The 21250-nt window shown below is 31.5% G+C and overlaps 1 protein-coding gene across 3 annotated transcripts in view; it reads left to right on the top strand.

Annotated features, from left to right (window-relative positions):
* Window positions 1–21250, top strand: part of Wwox (WW domain-containing oxidoreductase) — a 107833-nt gene that overhangs the window by 70615 nt on the left and 15968 nt on the right. For all 3 annotated transcript variants that reach the window (XM_085827520.1, XM_085827512.1, XM_085827508.1), the window contains 3 exons: window positions 1621–1799; window positions 12100–12206; window positions 13515–13603. In XM_085827520.1, coding sequence (XP_085683646.1) covers window positions 1621–1799; window positions 12100–12206; window positions 13515–13603 — 375 coding nt within the window. The remainder of the gene's footprint in view (window positions 1–1620; window positions 1800–12099; window positions 12207–13514; window positions 13604–21250) is intronic.

The following is a 21250-nucleotide window of genomic DNA, read 5'->3' as shown; positions in this document are numbered from 1 at the left end:
AGTGTAACCACTGATTGTGTTGTGTGATACTAAGAAGAATGAGGATTTGCTGTGTAAAGTTCCAGAGTACTGTAAAGTGTTTCTTTCAGTAAAATAAATTTTATTAAATTATCATCAGTTCTCTGTGTATTCAATCCATTACAAATCCGTATGCATGCAACAATATTTTGCATCAGAATTAAATTACAAATAGGCCATATAACGTGAACTGCAGTCAGTTTTAATTCGTTTCACATGCTATTGCTGCATAACATGAAAATCTCACAGTTTCTATTGGTTTTTAAGATTTCAAGGTTGGCGGCTATGCTGAAACCATGACTTGTCAATGAAATAATGTCTTTGGAGCAGAACATGGATTGTAGTGGAATAAGGAGGACATTCAAGAACTGTTGGAGAAAATGGCTAGACTGATCACTAATGAGCTGATGGATCTACATCACAAAAAAGTGCATTTGCATCACAAGGTTATAGAGGAGATTTCATCTGAAGAGGAAAAGAAAAAAAAAGGGGGGGAAATGAGATGTGTAAAACTGGGAAAGTGTGTAAAATTCTGTAAAAACAATCATTGGAATAAGGCCATAGCTTTGTGAGCAATAAATCTGTTTGATGGTAATGCAATGTAACATTCTCAAAGAATCTTCAAGAGTCAAAAACAACTGTCATTGGATAAGTTTCTTTGCTTGAACTCTAAAGTTATATTGATTACAATTATTATAGCCAATGATAAATTTTATATAGTTAAATTCTTGAAATAAGTTGCTCCGTTTTCCCAAACTTCTTCCATCTCTGGATAAAATTTTGAAGATTTAAACCTATATGAGTGTATAAGTAAGTAAGATAAAAAAAAATGGGTAAAATAAAATTATTACTTAAATTAGCAATAACCTATAATTCTTCATTTTAATTTGTGTATCTCTCTTTCCTGTTCTCAAAGTACATATAGTATACTGTTTATTGTTTAATTATTTATTGTTATTTGATTATGTAATCTTTCAGTGCAAATAGCTCTTATCCAGTCATCTATACTGTCTGCTGTTCATTGTCTGAAAATGTAATCTGTGGAAAATTGTGGGGTGCATTTCGTAACCAAAAGGATGTATGAATGAGAACATGTATTAAGAACTAGTTGTCCGACAATGAATTATGTCTTGTTTTTAGCCATGTCTATTTGCTAGTTGTCTTTCCATATGCATTATTTAAATTTGCTGCTATCACCCAATCATCAAGATATCGCAAAATTCATTACATATTATATGCATATATTTGTATAATTTTACTACAATTTATGTATATTAAAATTCCAATCTTCTTTACTATTATTAATTTATTATATTGCCATTTGTAATTTTGATGGGCACGATATTTGCAGTGTGTTTATTTCTTGATAAAACCTTATAAAATTTAATTTCCCTAAAAGTTACACATCAAGTAAAGCAATGTTAAATTTGTTTAAAAAGTGTTGTTTCTGATTATTTCTGTAAAGTGCAATATGTCTGTGTAAAGTTGTCACTTACTAACTGCATATTTATCATTATCTAATGTGCATCAATTTTTCTCTGTGTTTTAAGTACTTAAATAATTTTCGTACTATCTTCTATATCACTTACTGTACCTTTTCAGTCATATAAATCAGAAAACGACATATACTGATCCAAGATTAGCATTTGCAGTTGAAGAAAAGGAATCACCAACTGATATAAGACAAAGATTTGATGCTAGTACTGTTGCTTTGCAAATACTACATGGGAGAGATTTAGGAGGGAAAGTAGCAATAATAACTGGTGCAAATTGTGGAATAGGTCTGTATTTATATATGTACATTCAATTATATAATTACATTTTATTAACATTTTTACTGAAGGCAGTGCTGAAAATTTAGTGTTGGAAATTTGTAGATACAGGTATTCATTGCTTTTTAAAAGCATATTTCCTACCATTTCACTTGTATGGAAAAAAATTATTTTAAGTTACTATTATCATTAACCAAATTTGATTTTTACAAAAATGTCATTTAACATTTGTTTTATGCATTAAATACTATTAGGGTATTAAAAAAGATTAGCAATTTGTTTTCATTTGTATTTTATAATCTACACACCATAAACTTGACATATTCACCATGTGAAGTAAGGCATGTGTCATATTTTGGCACTAATTGTAACATATCCACTTCGTAGAATGCGGCCACCTGCAACCTGAACCAGCTCTGGACCTTTACCTCAATCTCATTATCACTTGCAAAGTGCTGGCCGGCAAGGAAATTTCTTGAGATGAGAAAACAAATAGAAGTCAGATGGTGTGCTGCAATTTATGATCTTTTTTCTTATTCTTATTTTTTGCATTTTACAACATTTGATAAATGATCTTTTGCTTACCTTTCTTGATAAATATCCACAGGAACACTTGAAAGTCTTTTCCATTTGTATCACACAAAAGCTTTATTTGCAGCTATGTACAACAATTGTATGCTTACAGAAGAACGTTCATCATGTTTCTCTGGTTGCCATTACATCTATACATCAAAATCCACAATGCAGTAAGAAAAATATAACAAGCTAAAAGTAAAAATGCTGCGCCCTCTCGTGGCTGCCAGCTACATAAATTGTAACATCCTCCCCCTCGATGAACTCTTGGTTCATCAAAGGATTGGATTCTGAAGTTACCTTAAACACCAAATTTTTTTAATGTTCTACAAGTTTAAATGTTCATATACGCAGTGTTCACAATTTAAATTCACTGTAATCAGTTCAAAGAGTTAAAGTCGTTTCTAACCGGTACAATAACAACACAGGACGACAAAGATTAGTTCCATTAGCTAAACGGATAGTGCAAGCCCTTATTTTTCCATCTCATTCTGGATGACACTCCTGTACGACTCTCATTTTCCATAATAATCTTGGTAATTTTTCTTCATGTACTAGAACTACAGATCCCTTCAAAAGATCTGTTACAGCATTACTTCTCTGAATTTGTTTTACATTTCTAATTTCAAGTAAGTATTCCCTTTTCCATCTTTTTCAAAATCCTTCTAATAACCTTAGCTGGTATTTATATTGGCTTGTTAAATTTTCTTTAGTTGAATCGGGTTCAAGAATTTTGTCAGATGGTAAAGATGTCAGTCTTCGTCCAACTAGAAAATGAGCTGGTGTCAGCGGTTCTGGTTCTCTGACTTCACTGTAAACATAAGTCAGCGGACGTGAATTCAGTATTGCCCCAATTTCAATTAAAACTGTTTCTAGCTCTTCAAACTTAAGTGAATCCTTCATGAGTATTTTCTTCAAACATGACTTGATAGATCTAACAAGCCTTTCCCAGAAACTGCTCCACTAAGCCTCTTTCTCCATTGAATTTCTACTCAATACCTGTATTACCGAAATAATTTTGAACTTCTGTGTCCTTGATGGTATTCCATAGTTTTTGTAAATCCTTGTCTGTTCTTTTGAAGTTTTTTGCATTGTCTGAATATATTATTTGACATGCTCTTCTTCTTGAAATAAATCTTCTAAAGGACAGAAGAAAATTGTTTGCTGTTTGGCTAGACACTAGTTCCAGATGCACTGCTCTGGTTACCGCACATGTATACAGAGCAATATAAGCCTTCCCAGTTTCTTCCTTTGTACTCATAGGACCAGCGAAGTCAACTCCTACAACTTTGAAGGGATTTGCCTCTGTTATTCTTTCGGTTGGTAAAGGAGCGATATCCTGATTTAGCTTTAAATCTGTGTCACATCATGCACTTGTTAATATTACTCTTTACATGCTGTCGATCCTTTAGTATCCAAAGTTTTCCTCTAACTTGAGTTAAAGTTTCAGCTACACCAGCGTGTCCTTGTGTTTCGTGACAATCTTTAATGATATGATCTGTCAAACGAGACTTCTTGGGTAATATTGCTGGTTATGTTTGATTATAGCTTAACCCAGCATTTTGAAGCCTTCCACCTACTCTGAGTATTCCATTTGAGTCTACAAATGGAATTAATGTAAATATTTTCGAACTATGTATGCTTTGTTTCATCATTAATTTCTTTATTTCTTCTCTAAAATTTTCTTCTTGAGTTTTCTTGATCCAGAAATTCTCTGCTACAGCCATCTCTTCAGGCTTGAAAGGTCCAATTCTTCTTAATTTTGGGTTTTTCATATTATTGAGAAATCTGAAAACGTAAGATGTTATTCTATATATTTTTTTTATGTCACTGAAGTTCTGGATAGGAAGGATAGGTTTTGAATGTATCTGTTTTTAACAATACAGTTTGCTGTTAAGATTTATTTCTTGCTTCTTTCCTTTTCCTTTCTCAGAATTTGTTATTTTATCATCTTCATTAAACTTTCTCAAAGATCTGGGCCAAACCTTGTTATCTTGAACAAGCCAAGGTGGTCCATACCACCACAATTAATTTTTTGAAAGGGTTTCTACCTTCTGCCCTCTCGTCGATAAGTCCAACAGATTCTCATGGCTTGGGCAATAATTCCACCAATCTGGATCAGTTTGCTCTTGGATTTCTAGACACCTATTTTGTACAAATTGTTTCCATTTTGTCGAATCAGCCTTGGCCCAGTGTAGTACAATTTCTGAATCTGTCCACATGTAAATCTTCATTTCTATGTTTTTCAACGAATGTCGAATGTATGTGATGATTTGAGCTCGTACTGCTCCTAAAAGTTCCAGTTGAGGTAACGTAACCTTTTTTATGGGAGCAACTCTTGCTTTTAACATAACAAAAGATGTTTTTGTTAGCTCATTTTCATTGTTCCTCAAATATGCAATGGCATCATATCCCTTTTGGCTACTATCTATAAAACAGTGCAACTGAATATTCGATATATTATTTTTTGATAGACTGTTAAAATAATTCTTGGAATTTCAACATTTTTTAATTTAGGAATATCATTATACCAGGTTTTAAATTGGTTCTGCAATTCTTGATCAAGTGGTGCATCCCATTGGTATCCTCTTTGCCAACATTCTTGCATCATCATTTTAGCTGCAACAACAAAGGGAGATATGAAACCGATAGGATCGTATAGTTTGCCTGCAACTTGAAGAATCTTCCATTTTGTTATTTCCTTAGCTGGATCCTTGAATAATTCATCTTTGATTCGAAATTTCAGTTTTTCTGCTTTATAATGCCTAATATATCGTAACAAAGTGCTTTTCATTCCGTCTCCATTAAACTTCGTATTTTCAGCTGCATTCCAAATCGTATGCAATTGGGCGTTATTGCTCCTCCACTTTCTCATATTGAAACTAGCAAGCATCATAATACTTTTCACTTCTTCATAAATTTCTGCAGCTTCTTCTTCATCATCTGTACCATGAATCAAATCATCTACATAAAAATTTCTTCAAGAAGCTGATAGATCTTCGAATATTTTGCTTTCAACTTTCTTGCGTGATGCTTTATAGTTGCTGCTAGTAAAAAGGGGCTACAGGTTGCTCCGAATATTACACGTGTCATTCTTAAAATCATTGGTTGCTCCTTTTCCTTTGTAGTCTAAAGAAATCTTACTGCATTTCTGTCCTCAGGCGTCAACAGAATTTGTAGAAAAGCAACTTCGATATCTGCAGGAAATGCTATTTTGTGTTGGCGAAATTTAATTAGCAAATCTAATAATTCAGGCTTTGAATTTGGTCCTGAATGTAAGCAATCCTTTAAAGGTTAAGTACGAAATTAAGGGTCATGAGTATGACCCTTAATACGACCCTTAATTTCGTACAATCGTGATCTTCTCTGATTAAACAATGGTGTGGCAAATAATAGATGTTTTCCGTAGAATTCTTCGGAGCCTTTTTAGCTATTCCTGTATTTAGATAATCTTCAGTTACACTTGAATACTTGTCATAAATTCATAAATTTCAGGATTTTTCTTAAATCTTCTAAGTACTGTAATTTCCGAAAGAAAGGCCGCATCAGCGTAAACGCTGCACTCGAGAAAAAATGGCGGGAAAAAAATTAAAATTGCACAGAAACACCGCAGTAGATTTAATTGCGTATGACATCTTCGTGGGCCGTATAGATGCAAAATCTCAACCTATGTCTTGATATATGACATATAAGTTAAGAAAAATGCATGAAATGAAATCATAACTTAAAAATAAAGGTAAGAAATGTTGAAAATATATTTACGTTCACAAATATATATACCCACTAAAGAAGTCCATATTTGTAATACTCAGACTATATTATAAAAAATGTTGCAACAACGAACTATTAAATTTGGATTACAAAAGGAAATTTTAAATTTTACTTACGAAAGGAATTACAGCAAACTATACATCATATGAAGCCATCAAAATCTGATTCTTCACTTTCTGAATTAAAAAGATTTAGTAAATCCTGATCTGAGTCGAAGTCTTCCAGATCATCACATTCATCCTCTTGGTTTACAGTCTCTTTATCTAAAGATATAATTTCAGCTTCTTTGAATCCTGCTATTATTGACGATGTTTTTACCGATTTCCACACACTTCCTACCCACTTTGCAACTTGTTCATAAGATGCTCTAAGCATTTTGCCGCTTTTGGTATATGTATGCAATCCTTCACTCATCCAACACTCCCACTGCTTTCGGACTTCAGCTTTGAAAGATTTATTACCTGACAAATCTAATGGTTGTAAGATTTTTGTCAAACCACCAGGAATTATTGCTACGGTCGTAGACAATTTTTGACATCTGGTTTTCACTGACTGAAGTAAATGAGCACGCATGGAATGCATTATCAATAACCCTTTTGGTTGGAAAAAAGATCCTTTACGATACTGCCAAACGTTTTGTAGCCACCATAGCATGATTGTTTCGCACATCCAGCCGTTCTCGTTTCCACAAATAATTACGTCATTAGGAAAATCTCCCTTCGGAATAGTTTTCCGTTTAAAAATGATCATCGGCTTTAGCTTGTCACCGTTTGCGGCACAAGCTAATACACATGTAAATGACATTCTTTCATGCCTTGTCGTAAGCACAGATACAATTTTTGCACCAGTTTCATCAACAGTTCTGTTTGCAGGAGAGACGAAAGCTAACGGCGTTTCATCCATATTTATTAACTGTGACCAAAGAAGTTTCCTTTTGTCAATAATATCTGTCACATATTTTAGAAAAGATGCCTTTTTATCCCGCCAGTCCATTGGCAATCCCGACTGTTGTTCTAGTACGCAGAGAAATATTTTTTCTTTTCATAAATCTGCTACACCAGCAAGGCCCTCCTTTGAAATCATTTATGTTCATTTGCTTTGCTATAAATTTTGCTTGTAAGTGAATTTTTGCAGTCGAAGTTGCCATTCCTTTTTTTTGTTGCTCCTTATATAGTTTGCAAGGTCTTCCTCTAGATTCGGCTACCTTACAGTACCACTTCTTTTGGCTCGTTTCTGTTGTGGCATATTTTTAAGTTCTTCTTTTTCAGTTCTCCAATGTCGAATGCATCTCTCGTCCACTTCAAACTCTCGAGCTGCTGCTCTATTTCCAATTTGTTCAGCACGTGAAATTATATTAAGCTTAAAACCAGCAGTATAGCTTCTTTGCCATTTAGGTGCCATTTTAAAAAATTTTCTGCTCTTAAAAACTATCCAACAAGTACTTGTACTTAAAGTTAAAAACTGTCCAACAAGTTAAGTTAAAAACTATTCAACAAGTACTTGTACCCAAACTGATGGGGTCTGTATTTGGCAGAATGCCAAGAAAAATCGATTCATGTTGAAGGGGAAATACGTCAGAGTTCGTTATTGCGAGGCAGGTGGAGTCGTGTCCGCCTTTGAAAAAAATTGCAGAAAAGGCAGGGGTGGAGAGAGGATGGTTCCTGGAAGATTTATCGAATAGCAGAGGAGAGAGACTATTCAAAATGATGAGAATGCTCATTTCAAAGGGGGAAGAATGTTATTGTTCTGAGATCCCGTTTAGGGTGAATAAGGCATGTAGGTCTGTTCAAATGAAAGAATGTAAACAAAATAACGTTCGCAAAAAGCAACTGAGTGGTCTTTTGTGTTGGAACAACTGAGTGGTCTTTTATGTTGGAACAACTGAGTGGTCTATGTACAATGACAACGCTATCCAAACTATGTACAATGACAAAGTTATTCAAACTATGCACAATGACCATCAAAGGAAATATTTTATTTTTAGTGCACCTAAACGCCGCACCCGCTGAAAATTTAAGTTTTAAACATGTAAATGCCGCAGCGTTTCTTCTGGAAATTACGGTAAACAGCTCCATCTATTTAAGCCGATGTTACAATTACTGCCCATTTTGTTGACATTGTCCTTTCAAGGTAATGAAACTTCATAACGATTGGTTTTATATTCAATAGTTTCTTCAAATCTCTGCATAACTTCAGCATCATTTTCATTTGTTGAATAGTCATGTATTCCAATTGCATCTAAATCCCATAGCCTTTTTAGAGCTGCATTAATTTTCAAATCATGTGCATGCGAACTATTCTCAACAACATTCATTACCATAATTCCGGAATGAAGTATACAAACATTACTCGATGCTTCATTTCCATTTTTTAGTGTAACCAAATAAGGTTTCAGAGGCAACAAGACTCTTTGATAATCTTTTAACCTTCCTAGTGACTATTTTCTAGTAATAATCATTACCAATTAATACTGATATTTGAGAGTTATGGACACCTATATCTGTAGCATCAGCAAGTCTTATCGAATTTTCCTTACAATAATTAAGTATTTCCTTTCCTGGCATGCCAATAACAGCTTGGTTAATTTCTGGAGTTTCAAGAGCTTCAATTATTATTTTCCCAGGTCCACATATATCTTTAAGAATAACCTGTTTTGATATTTTTGTCAGGATGAAAGATTTATGAGAGGCAGAATCAAAAATGAGTCTTACATTTTTTTCTTCTATTTTGACCTAAAGCTATTGCATTTGCAGTTTGTAAATAAGCCCTATTTTTGTTATCTCTCTCCGAAATTGATGCCACCACTGTGTCTGTTTTAAGCTCACCTTTATTTTCCCGTTTATTTTCAAATTTATTATCATGTAAAATAGTATTAAGCCTTAATGAACATAAATCACAGCGTATATCCGAGCTGCAATGGGCTGACGTATGAGCCTTATGAAAACATAAATAGCACCTGCCACTATTCTTAATTTCTTTTCTCTTCAATTGGAATTATGCAATTTTAAGTAGAATGTTTCAAAGATTCACTTTCTTTCTATCTTCCGACAAAATATACAATCGGCTGTTGACGTATTCGTATTCAACGACGCTACTGCTGGAACAAAATGTTTGTTTTTGAAGGCAGTATGATATTTTTCACTTTTAATAAGGTCTCACGATTGATGTTTATGTTGTTCGGCTCTGATGTTAAACTCGGACTAAGTTGGCGATGTTTGGAAAAATGTATGCTCTCTGCTTTCAACTTCTTTCTTGAGAAATTCCAAAATGTTAGCCACTGTAGTTTCTGTGTCAGGGGTTAATGATCGATTAAACTCTAAAACTAATTCTCTAGGAAGTATTCTTATTAACAGTGGGCATAACAAATAGCTGTAAGAATTCGAAGTAACATTAAGAGAATCAAGGCTTCTAATTTCAATTTCCAAACTATCATATAAGTTGTGTAATGTTTTAATATCATCCATTTTTTCCCCCTGGCTTTTAATTCAGAAGACAATTCATATGTGTGTTTATTAAAATTTTCTTTCTACCAAACCTTTCTTCCAGAATATTTATTGCCTTAGCATAATTTTCAGCAACTAACGGTGATCCCTTTATTGACATTAAAGCTGTATCCATTAGTAAAGATTTGAGGTAATTAAAGCAGAGTTATTATGTATAGCAGATTCATATTGAGCCCAAAAACTTTGAAATTCACATATATCGCCTTTAAATTTATTTACGGTTAGTTTCAAAAGTTTAGCGCCATTCGTATTTGTGTTCTCTACCATATCTATAGTAGAAGAATTAGATAGCATCTCATTTAATTTAATACATTTTCTATTTCTAAATATTCTACTGATCTTCGATTTGCACAAGATAATTTTATTTTTATATTCCAAGCTATCCTGTATTTCAATTTTGTACTCTTTTTTATCTTTTATGATAGATTTGATTTCAGTGTTCAGTATAAGTATATCATTTTAATTTTCATTTAAGATGGATAAATCATCTTCTAATAAATCAAATTTAATATTATCTGTTTCTACTTCCTTTTTCATTTTAGCTGTTAGTCTTGTTACTGATGCTCTTAGCATTCCTCGCTTCTTTTTTAGTGCTTTTAACTTATCCATCTTAATAATCAATATTCAATCACTAATTGAACAATAATACTTAAATCATAATATATCTAAAGATCACTATTATCTCGGAATTTCAGCACCATGTTGCAATTTATGATCCTTTCTCTTATTTGTATTTTCTTATTCTTATTTTTTACATTTAACAACATTTGATAAATGATCTTTTGCTTACCTTTCTTGATGCATATCCTCAAGAATGTTTGGAATTCTTTTCCATTTTTATCACACAGAAGCTTTGTTTACAGCTATGTACAACAATTGTATGCTTGCAGTAAGAAAAATATAACAAGCTAAAAGTAAAAAAGCTGCACCCTCTCGTGGCCAGCTAAATAAACTGTAACATGGCGGTAGGTCTGGACCATAAGGAGGATGATGAAATTGTTCCTCGTGAAATGATCAAGCAGCAACATTGTTACCTGTGAAGTATGCAGTTGCATGTTGTTATGCACAAACTCAATACCAGAAGTCAATAGTCCACACCTTTTGTTCTGTATCACGTGCTGTAACTTTTTCAGCTTCACAGTAAGCTGTAATGTTGATTGTGCCTCATTCCATCCAGTTCACTAACAATATTCCTTGACATTCCCAAAACATGGTGCATATAATTTTTCTTGAAGAAAGATGTGACTTTGCCTTCTTAGGTTTCAGGAGACTAGTATGCCATTATCCAAGTGATTGTTGTATCATTTCAGGTGTCTCTTAACAAATCATATTTTGTCACCTGTGACAATCCCTCCCCCCCACAGTTTTTTTTTTTTCTTCTGTCACATAGTGCTGAAAAACAAGTCTACTGTCATGCAATTCCATTTTCAAATGTCCAATTGTGTTTTTGGTACTCATAGCAAACACAGCTTTTTGTAGTGCAAATGTTCCATCACAATTTCACGTAATAAAGATCAGGAAATATTTTGAAAATTCATTGACAAATCAGAAATCGTGAATCAGCTATCGGTACAAACTTTTTTGTCAATGCAGCACCGGTTCATCAGTGATCAGTGACGAGCATCCATTATGCTCATTGTTATGGACATTTTCCCTTCTTTCATTAAATATCCTAATCTACTTTCATGCCATACCTATTATTAATTTATTATATTGTCATTTGTAATTTTGATGGGCATGTCTATTTATTTTTTGATAAAAGCTTATAAAATTTAATTGCCCTAAAAGTTACACATAAAGTAAATTAAATTTGTTTAAAAAATGCTGTTTCTGATTATTTCTGTAAATTGCAATATGTCTGTGTAAAATTATCACTTATTAACTGTATATTTATCATTATCTAATGTGCATCAATTTTTCTCTGTGTTTTAAGTATTTAACTAATTTTCTTAGTATCTTCTATATCAAGAATAAAATCATATACTGTACCTTTTCAGTCATGTAAATCAGAAACTACATATAGTGATCCAAAGTTAGCATCTGTAATTGAAGAAAAGAAATCACCAACCTTTACTCATCACGTTCTCTGCATAAGTTTCACTTATCTTGATGATAAATTTCACAAGGTCGAACATTTCTCATATTCAGAAACTTGATAATAGCTCTTATTTCACAGCTGGTGGGCCAATAAATTGTTTTAAACATGATTTCCAACAAACAATGACTTCAAAGATTAATATAAACAAAGAAAATGTCTTGGCTAATTTATTCTTCAGTTGAACAATGTAAATATGCATGCAAGACCTTTGTTCTGTCAGATGCACAAGAGATATGTGCAAATGATACTTACTTTCTGGATCAGCTTAGTAATTAAAGTTTAAATATTTATGGCAAATTCTCCTGAAATGTTATTCATGTTATTCATAATTCAGTGCAAATATAAGTACATCTTTTATATTTAGGATTTGAAACAGCCAGAGCACTGGCATATCATGGATGTGAAGTATATTTTGCATGTCGAGATAGAGAAAAAGCAAGAGATGCTATGGATATAATTTGCAAGGAAAGAGTAAGGAGAAGTTTTGCCCATCATTTGAATATATTAAAATTGATTCATCATGTTAAATTTTCCCAAGAAATATCTTGGTAATTATGTAATTCATTCATAAAGTGTATATTTGTATTTCGGAAAAGCAAGATCATCTTCTGTATTTTCCTGCACTTGAGATGAGATATGATGCATTAAAAATTATTGCACTCATTTTAAGTGGAATATATTGGTTATTGTAATTAAGTGGAATATATTGGTTATTGTAATTATTTTTATCCTTGCCGTAATTTTTCTCATGGAAACTACCTACCTTAAAGACCATCTCTGAAAATGATCAGTATTTCTAATAATATAAACACCAGTATTAAATCTGACCTTTCTAAGAACACCACCTCTTAAGAAGATCAAATTAGTCTGACAATCTGAATTGTCAAATCAGAGAGTTTCTCTCACTTTATTTATCTATTTATTTATCTATCCATAAATGATTTTTTTGAAAAAAGCTGTTTAATTATAGTTTCTTAATGCAAGCAAATATAATTTAATATAATGACTATTTCGAGTCATCAGTGTTCAAATTGTCAATCATTCAGAACAGCTAAATTGGATCTTGATTGTATAATTATTGGCTTGTTACATAAGTAGTTTTGTATTTTCATATATTTGTAGTATATGTATGCTAATTTCCTTTAGAATTATAATTTTCCTGAGAGTCTGAATAGAGAACATATAGTTTCATACATTTTCAGTAATAAATTATGTATCCTTATTTTTATGATAAAATGTAGTTTATAAAGGTAGAATTTATTCTGCATAAAGCAAATCTGCTTAACGAAAACCTTTTTTTTATGCAATGTAAAAAATTGTGTATCAAATTCAGTGAATAGAAATTTTAATGTTTTCTCTCTGTGTGCAAATGAGTTGTTTGGTTACAAAATATTAATTTCTATACCTTTGCTGTTGTAGTGAAAATATGACTGATTAATTTTTTGACAGATTATTAAACCTAATAAATATGATTTATACTTTTGTTATTTAGTTACTATCAAAATGATGTAAAGAAATTCATAGTATAGTTCTATAATTTTGTTTGAAACAGCTGAGAAATCAAATAAATAAATAAAATTCTATGAAGATTTATGCAAATCTTATGGAAACTTATTTCTGTGACTATCAAGCTCAACTAATTTTTACACACAAATCTTAATATTAGGTCATCAGAATTTAATACATAATACTGTATTATTTTGTAATATGATAAGGTAAATAAAATTCATGACTAATTTATTATGCATGCTTTTTTAATTTCAACATTATTATTTTCAGCCAAATTCAAACTTACATTTTTTACCTCTGGACTTAGCTAAATTGAAAAGTGTTTCAGAATTCTGCAAAAAATTTGAAAGAGAAAAAAAGTAAGTTTTTTGTTAAAACAAAGGGTTATAAAATTCAAATTGTTTGTTATGTAGTAATAATTTCTTTATATAGAAAACATTAAATACAGTTGGAATTTGGATATTATTGATTTAATTATGATATAGTTTAAAAACATAAAAATGTCAACACCCTTTTGACTTTTGTAAAGGTCACATATATCCTCTGTGACACAGAAAGGGTGCCCTTTAATATTAAAAATGAATTGAAACTTGGTGGTACATTTAGGAGCATTGAAATAGGTCTGCACCCTAATTACAAAACATATTTAGTGTTCAAACTAAATAATATAAGGAAACCAAAATACTTTAATTATTATATCTAGGTTTCAATTTATATCCTGAAAAATATGGACCAGTTTGTGTTAACAAGTTCTTCATTTTATTAAAGTCACTGACTGGCATTAGAGTTACGGGAAAAGTAGGTAGTTCTAGTATGCTGTACCATAATTCAGATAATTTCTCTTTAAAGAGCATTTTTCTTATTTCATATTGCTATAATTAAGACAGCATTTAAAATTTAGAAGTTTTTGAAATTTATCAATCATGGGCTTTGACGAAATTTTTCCAAATTGACCATTTTTCAAAGCTTCTGGTATTTCTACTGATTTAATCCAAGGTCTCAAATTTTCTTATTTTTTCTCAATTATCATTACACTACATAAAAAAACTACAGCAAAAGGTTGCAATTCATTTTTCTATCCTATATGAGTTCCATCAGTTATAGAGTTTGGTATTCTTTGAACACAAATTGGTATCCAAACTCCTAATTGACTTAAAGCAAATTATCGCTGTGTCTCAAGGTAACAGCAAAGATTTGAGAAGATTAAAAAATAAGACTTCTAATCAGAACTTGGAATAAAAATGCTAAACACAATCAGCTAGCCACTTGTGGTAATATAACATAAGGTAACAATCAATTTCCAATTTTAAAATAAATCTAGTAGCCAAAAGCTACACAATTGATTTCATGCAAAGTTGACTCAAAACTTCTCACAGGTGTAACAATTTAAATTTTGGTAATTATAATGTAGGTTGAAGAGTACAATCTTATTTGAGTTAGCAAAACCTAATAACATGGCCTCGAGATGCAGAAACATGCTCCATTGTACAATCCAACAAACTTGACTTAAATAACCGGATTTGCATTCTGGTAAGGAAATGGAAGGGAGAAGTGACAGTAATGATCTAAATCATAATAATTGGTTAGATTAATATAATTTAATATTACCGTGTTTCTCACCAGAATTTAAGTAATTGCATTAAAGGTCTTTAATGACCTTGGTATGATTTTAAATTTAAATAAGAGCCAACATTTTGCAAATGAGAAATTTCTAAATTGAAACTAAAACTAAGTTTAAAGACGATAAAATCACTGTACAATTCTTGAGGCCATCACAGATATGTTTATTCTTTTCTAGTCATATCTCATCTCTTTCCAGGCATCTGGAAAGAAAAACACTTTAACAACAACATCTAACGCATTTCATATATTTTTCCTTTTCCTTTCAACTTTGTCGGAATCTTTTGTATGTTTTGCAGCTATGCTACAATTTTATTTCTCCTCCCTATTATATAGCTGTAAACTGAAATGTAGGAGCACGTACCATTGTACAAGTATTTTCAACTTCTACCTTGTGACTGAAATCCTACATATTAATATCTTAGACACGCTAGACTTCAACAAACACTATAAAATCAAACTAATCCTAATGTGCCAAGATTAAAATTTTTATTAAACTTTAGTGCTGATTGGAGAGCCTAATTTTAACTACAGAGACATAGTTAACATAAAACTTCTATGTTTACTAAAATAATTAAGCAAACATACTTCATTACAAATAATTTATATTCAGAAGATTTCCCAATTTGCACTTTATATCAGTGTGTATAGAAGTTACTTATATCTGTTCTACAAATATGCCAACTTTCTCAAAGCAGTCTCTTGGACTAAAGGCAAAATTTCATTTTTACATTAAAAAACCATTCTAATACTACACAATTAAATTAAAAAGCTTCTTGATGTGTAAACATCTAAAATGTTCTCACTTGAGGAAAAACTCAAAATCAGCAACTTCTGAACTCAGATTTAAAACCAAAACCGAATACTTAAAAGAAAATTAATTTCGCTTATCTTTTGCGTCAATGATGCTCTTGCATTCTTTTCTGCAAAATCCATTCCATGAAGGGATACGTGACCATATGTTGAATTGATAATTTTTGGTACAGCCGCTGCTCAGCTTCTGGGGGCACTGTAGTTTTCCACTTCAGAGCTTTTTTGCAGATCCTGGTAGACTTTCTTTCCAGCCAGAGAAATTCTGCCAATGCCAGCTACTTTGTTGCTTCTGGCCTCGCTGTAGGCAGCCTCCGTTGATTTTCATGGGACTTCATGGGCTGAGCTTCCTATCGCTGTGTCATCGCAAGCTTTCTTTGAAACGTTCTCCATTGCAGCAGTGTTCATCATCCACAAGTGTTTTCCATTTTAATTCTGCTATAGGTAACTTACTTTTCTCTGTCACTCCAAACTTCTGTCATCACCTGATTCCTCGTAAATTGGTGTCCTCCTGGTCATTGTTAATTACTTGAATGCTCCTTGGATCCATGCAACTTTCCTGTCTGCCTAGAAACGTTTTTTTTTATTTTTTTTTTTATTTTTTTTTTTATTTTTATTTTTTTTTTTAAATTCAGTTGTATGGATCCCTGTTTCTCTGGCAGACTGGTTTCTTTTGGCTCTCGTACTTGGGTCTTTTCTTTTCTCTTTTACCTTTTCCAGCCTCCAGCTGGCTCTTCATTTTTGATACCAAGTGCTGCTTGCAAAATATCTTTTAAAAGAGGCATATTTGTGTGCTTGTAATCGCACTTAATTTGATCCGCATTTGCTTTTAATGATTCTCCAGTTGGAGTTTTCAAGTAAACCCTCACTTTCATTCAATCAAGAATGGTCCTTCACATTTGTTGCAAAATTCCTCACTTTATCTTGAGGGACACATGAAAGAGAATGTTTAATTTTCAAAACTTTATTTCCCACCTTAAAATCAAATTTCTGCCTTTTTTTTTATCATAATAAAATTTTTGCTTCACTCAAGCCTCATCACATTTTGTGGTTACCTTAGCCATCAAGTCCTGGATGTCTGCCATCTTAAATTCCTCAGCTGCCTTTTGAACAAAAAAATAGTTTATTAAAATTAGTAATTAACTTTTTGCCAAGAAACATAATTCAGTTGCTGTCCTTCTGGTAGTATCATGCTTAATTGTCCTCAAGGCAAATGTGAATTCACTGGCATAGCTATCCCATAAGCATTTATGATAGTTTTTTATGTAGCTGCAAATGATTTTAACAATATTGCTAGTCACCTGTTCTGCAATATTTGATTGTGGGCAGTAAAGAAACATCTTAAAGTGCCGAACAAGTCCTGAACATAAATTCTCAAATATTTGATTAACAACCTGCTTTCCATTATCTGAAATTACCTTTTGGGGAGCATCATATTTTTATTTAAATTTATTTAAAAAAAAGAATTTGAAACAGTTTTAGCAGAAGCTCTTTTGAGGAAAGCTGTTTTTACCCACTTTCAAAAATGATCTGTGATAATGAGTAAATATCTATTTTTGTTAACCTCACTATGTGGGTATGAACCTAAAAAGCAAATTCCTATTAATTCATTATCGGATGTTGCTTTTATGCTATTTAGATACCCAACCAGGCTTAACACCATTAACTAATTTTCAGATGTTACAAGACTTGTTGTACTGACTAACAAATTTTTGTAGCTGTGGAAAACAGATGTGCTCAAATGTGCTGCACCATTTTTCTTATCCCGAGATGGCCTGAAATTGGCACATCATGTAATTCCAGCTAAATCTCAAACTTACTGGGATAACTGGTCTTAATTCATCATTTTTTTGTTGTTACTTTGGAATAATACAAAGCATTGTATATAATTTCATAATTTGCAGCTCTGTTTCTGATAACCAATATATCCTGGTGTTCAAAATGATCAGGATCCAAGTAAGCATAAATATTTTTTAATTCTGGGTCTCTTTATAACTCAGATTGCTTCCCAAGAATCTAAAATTTTTTAAGTTAACATAGCAGATTTGAGGTCATTCCCTTTTCATCTAATTTAAATACTGACCAAACATTTATCAGTACATTTTCTTCCCTGGAAGTATTTTTACATATTAAATTGTATTCTTGAATGTTAAGGCCCATCTGATTAGTCTTGGTAATAAATTCTTCCTGGTGTACGAATGAACCAAGGCATCATAATCTGTTTAAATATTTACTGCTGATTTCCCAAAATAAACTCCAAATTTCTAAATCACCACAAGAAAAGCTAATGTTTCTTTTTCTGTAGTCATATAATTTCTTTGAGCTGTATTAAGTGTGTTACTAAAATGTGCCACTGGCGGTCCATCTTGCATTAGCATGGCTTCTACCACGAAATCTGATACATCTGCAACGATTTCTAATGCCCCATTGGCATCAAAGAATTTTAATACTGGTGCTTGATTCAATGCAGCTTTTAATCTTTGGAATGCTGTGTTTACTTAGGTTTATGAGGTAAACCTGGATTTCTTTCTTTTTAAGTTTTAACAATGGTTCAGTTCTATGGGCAAAATCTTTGTTTTTATTGAAACTATTTTGGAATTTCCGTCTTGATTTTTTCTGAGATATCGTATGTAAGTTTTTGCCACAAATTTGCATTTGGACACATTTATTTCAAACCCTGTTTCTTTTAGAAACAAAAACACTTCATGTAAATCTTGAATATGTTCGTCTAGAGCAGTGTTTCCCACCCTTTTTTGTGCCATGCCCCACCTAAGCCCTTCTAAAATTCTTATGCCCCCTATGTAACATATACATAATTTTTAATATTAAAAAATTGAATTGTTCAATTAAGAAACTTAAATGATAGGTTTTAGGAAGAAATCACTGGGAAATTATTAACGAAACACAGTAAGTAAATTTTCAAAACATATAATAAAAAACTAAAATTCAAATTCGAAATCATTTTAATAAATATTTTTCTATAAGAATTTAATATTTTAATTTAGTGAGATCATTGCGCTTGATGCTTGCTGCACAGAGATTTTAAGTTAGGTTCCAGTTTGGTTAGCTTCAGTCTCAAGTCTTCCCGTTCTGTTATATCCAGATAATTTTTTTTTTTTTTTTTTTTTTTTTTTTACCAGTAAATCATTTACAGCACTAAATCCACATTCAGCTAAATAAGAAGATGGAAACGGTAACAATAGTTTTCTTGCACATTTGGTTAAATTTGGGTATTTGATATCTGTTTCCTCACAAAGGCATGCCATCGCTCCTTTTATATTAAATAAAGTTTTAACTTACTCATCATTTTGCATTTCTGCGAGTTCTTGATACTGCATATTTGATATATCAGATACATTCAATAACATTGGCTGCATCATCCATGCTGGAAAATCAATTTGTTTTAAATCAGAAAATCTTTCTTTTAAGACAGCCGATGGAATTTTCAGATGATCAACAATAACAAGTAAAGTGGTATCAGTTACTTCACATTTTTGGAGCCAATGAAACTGTTCAAAGTTTTTGTTGTTAATATATTTCTGACATAACTCAATAGGTAATGAAACCAAATATCTTTGCTTTTGCATCAACAAGAGTTTTATTTGTTCCTCTAAGTTGCTTATTTAATATATTTAGTTTTTCAAAGATATCGGCTAAATAAGTCACAAATGCTTTACTATCAACTGTTAACAGATACTTTATTTCAGGTTTGTCACTTAAAAAATCACTAAGAGTATCAAACAGTTCCATAAATCTTTTCAAGCAGTTCCCTTTACAGAGCCATCTTACTTCAGTGTCAAGTAAAAGTCTCACATGGTCTGCATTTTGTTCTTCACAAAATAGCTTGAAGAGATGCTCACATTTGGCATTAGCTTTAATAGCATTGATACACTTTATTACTGAATGTAGTACTTCATTTAGAACAGGCGAGATGTTTTTAGCTACCAAGTTTTCGCTATGAATAACACAATGCACAAGAATCATTTCTGGATTCTCATCTTTTATAGCCATTTTTCTTGCCCATCATATTAGGTGCACCATCTGCAGCACAAGATGTCATATTTTTCATTGGTATATTATTGACATCTAAGTAGTTTTTTAGCTTATTATATAGATCTTTGGAGGTAATGGTGCTTTCTAATCTTTTACAGAACAACATTTCCTCATGAAAATGCCCTTTATCAATTTATCTTACGTAAGTTAGATACTTTGAGAGGTTTTGAGGTCTTACATAAGTTAGATACTTTTTAATACTCTTACGTAAGTTAGATAACTTTGAGAGGCATGCCTCACTGCCTCTCAAAGTTGATTCATCTATTTGCACTGAGAATTTTCTTGTTTTCAACTTTTCAACAAATTGTTTTTCAATATCTTCACTTATTTCGTCTATTCTTCTACTAACAGTATTGTTACTGAGTGGCATAGCTTTTACATCTTTGTCATCTTTTTCAAGAATCATTTTAAGAAATGCTGATATTGATGGTTTTATTAAATTCCCTCCTATAGTATGATTTTTTCCAGATTTAGCGATAAATAAAGAAATTTGATAACTAGCCTTAAGAATACGATTATGAGTTGAAGTGTGAGCAGTAAATAGAGACTTTACTGTTGTCCTCTTTTCAAAATTTTTCTCTAAAATTTGAAAGTAATTCAAATGTGAATTAATATGAGCATTATGCTTTGCCTTCAAATGCACCTCAAGATGACCTGGTTTCATTGATTCGTTGGTCAAGCATTGCTGGCATAAAAGACAAAAAGGAAACCGCTCATCGTGGACTGCAGGTATGAACCCAAATTTTAAATATTCCTTCCAATATTGACGAACGTTTTTCTTGTTTGCACCACTCATTTTACTATTGGCTGAAAGAAATATATATAAAATCAATTTAAAACTATGTGTTAAAATTAATTTAATGTGACATAGAGTAAACGTATATTAAAAAAAAATATTTATTTAAATGTATATAACACATTTACCACACTGCCACCGGAAAATAATATTTTTTCCATTTGACAAATTTGATGCAGGTAAAGTTTCATATAATAATTTGTTTTACTTTTCATAGAATTTTTGCAAAGATTGAATTTAAAGATAGCAATAGTATAAGTACTAATTAAAGGCGTAAATATCAAGTAAAAATTCAAAGCAGTTTAAGAAAAAAGTATTTAAAATTAACAAAATATTTCAATAAGAAAATAAATTCAAGTATATATTTGTTTATTTTTGACTAGTTTTATCAACTTCTAATTAGACTGAAAACATAAACATCATAACAATTTCAAACTTATGTATGAAATGTAATGCAAAAATAAATAACTTAAATGAAAAAATACAAAAAAAATTTTAAATTTGCATTTATTAATACAAAACTGTAATTTAAAGAAATAAATCAGAATAGTATTTAAAATTAATATTTTATAATTTAAGAATCAATAAAAGATATGATTTGAGTTATGAAAAATTTATGCATGAAACACGATATTCATTATCTCATCTCAAATGTTAGCTATGTTCACGAACAGTTAATGAATGATAAGTAGAAAAAAATAAAGAGATTTTTACGAATTAAATATTC

This window comes from Stegodyphus dumicola, chromosome 1 (assembly GCF_044657685.1).
Source record: "Stegodyphus dumicola isolate Sdum_Otavi_A_Nest chromosome 1, ASM4465768v1".
Taxonomy (NCBI): Eukaryota; Metazoa; Arthropoda; class Arachnida; order Araneae; family Eresidae; genus Stegodyphus; species Stegodyphus dumicola.
This window is presented reverse-complemented; position numbering and strand designations above follow the sequence as displayed.